Source organism: Frankliniella occidentalis, unplaced genomic scaffold, assembly GCF_000697945.3.
Source record: "Frankliniella occidentalis isolate FOCC.00 unplaced genomic scaffold, Focc_3.1 Scaffold553, whole genome shotgun sequence".
Classification (NCBI taxonomy): Eukaryota; Metazoa; Arthropoda; class Insecta; order Thysanoptera; family Thripidae; genus Frankliniella; species Frankliniella occidentalis.
Window position 1 is genome coordinate 46,615 of NW_026267669.1, and position 717 is coordinate 47,331.

The 717-nt window shown below is 35.3% G+C and overlaps 1 protein-coding gene across 1 annotated transcript in view; it reads left to right on the plus strand.

The window, feature by feature from the left end:
• The window catches only part of LOC127751546 (uncharacterized), a 2,985-nt gene extending 2,353 nt beyond the window's left edge, over positions 1–632 (plus strand). Inside the window, exon 7 of the mRNA XM_052275254.1 lies at positions 558–632. Within this exon, the coding sequence (XP_052131214.1) occupies positions 558–632 (75 nt within the window). The remainder of the gene's footprint in view (positions 1–557) is intronic.
• Positions 633–717: the final 85 nt, after the last annotated feature.

Here is a 717-nt window from a genome sequence, read left to right on the forward strand (position 1 = left end):
ATTAAAAACATTTGGAAATTCAGAAACATATACTTTATCATTCAAGTTTGTGACAGCACACACACTTTTAAGCTTTGTAACAGAAATTAAACTGAGCCTTCTTCCCATCAATGTTACAACTCTCATACAATGGTCATGGGGAGCTATTCTTACTCCCTGTGGCATTCTCAAAAATGGTTCAGTGGACACTTCATTATATAGAACATAAACTTTATCAGTAGATTTATCTAAAATAAATTTTTTTAAAATAATTATTTTGTTGTCATTTGTTATGGCACATTCATTATTGAATTTTGTATTGCGTGCTAAATCAGAAGTAACATAGACACATTTTCCCAGAACAATTTTCTTAAATGACATGCAGTTGGATACATCAATATTAAACTCGCAATGTTCAAGGACATACTTTTCTTCCTCACTCGGTGCAAAGCGTTGTGAAGTTCCAATCAAAGCACATTCATCCAGAGGATTGTATCTTGTCATTTTATTGACCTTAGAAGCAATGTTACCTTTATATGCCTCCGTTTTATGACTACCACAATTTATCTTTAATATAGAAGAGGCCTGTCTATAAGAGAGAGCACGGTGAATTTGGTGAGGAACTCCATGCTGCGCATGAATTAGACCTTTGAGGTCCTTGTTCCCAGATTCGAAGGAGAAAGTATTGATTGCCCATAAAGGCCCCCATCGCACACAATTCTCAGCAATATGTTGGCA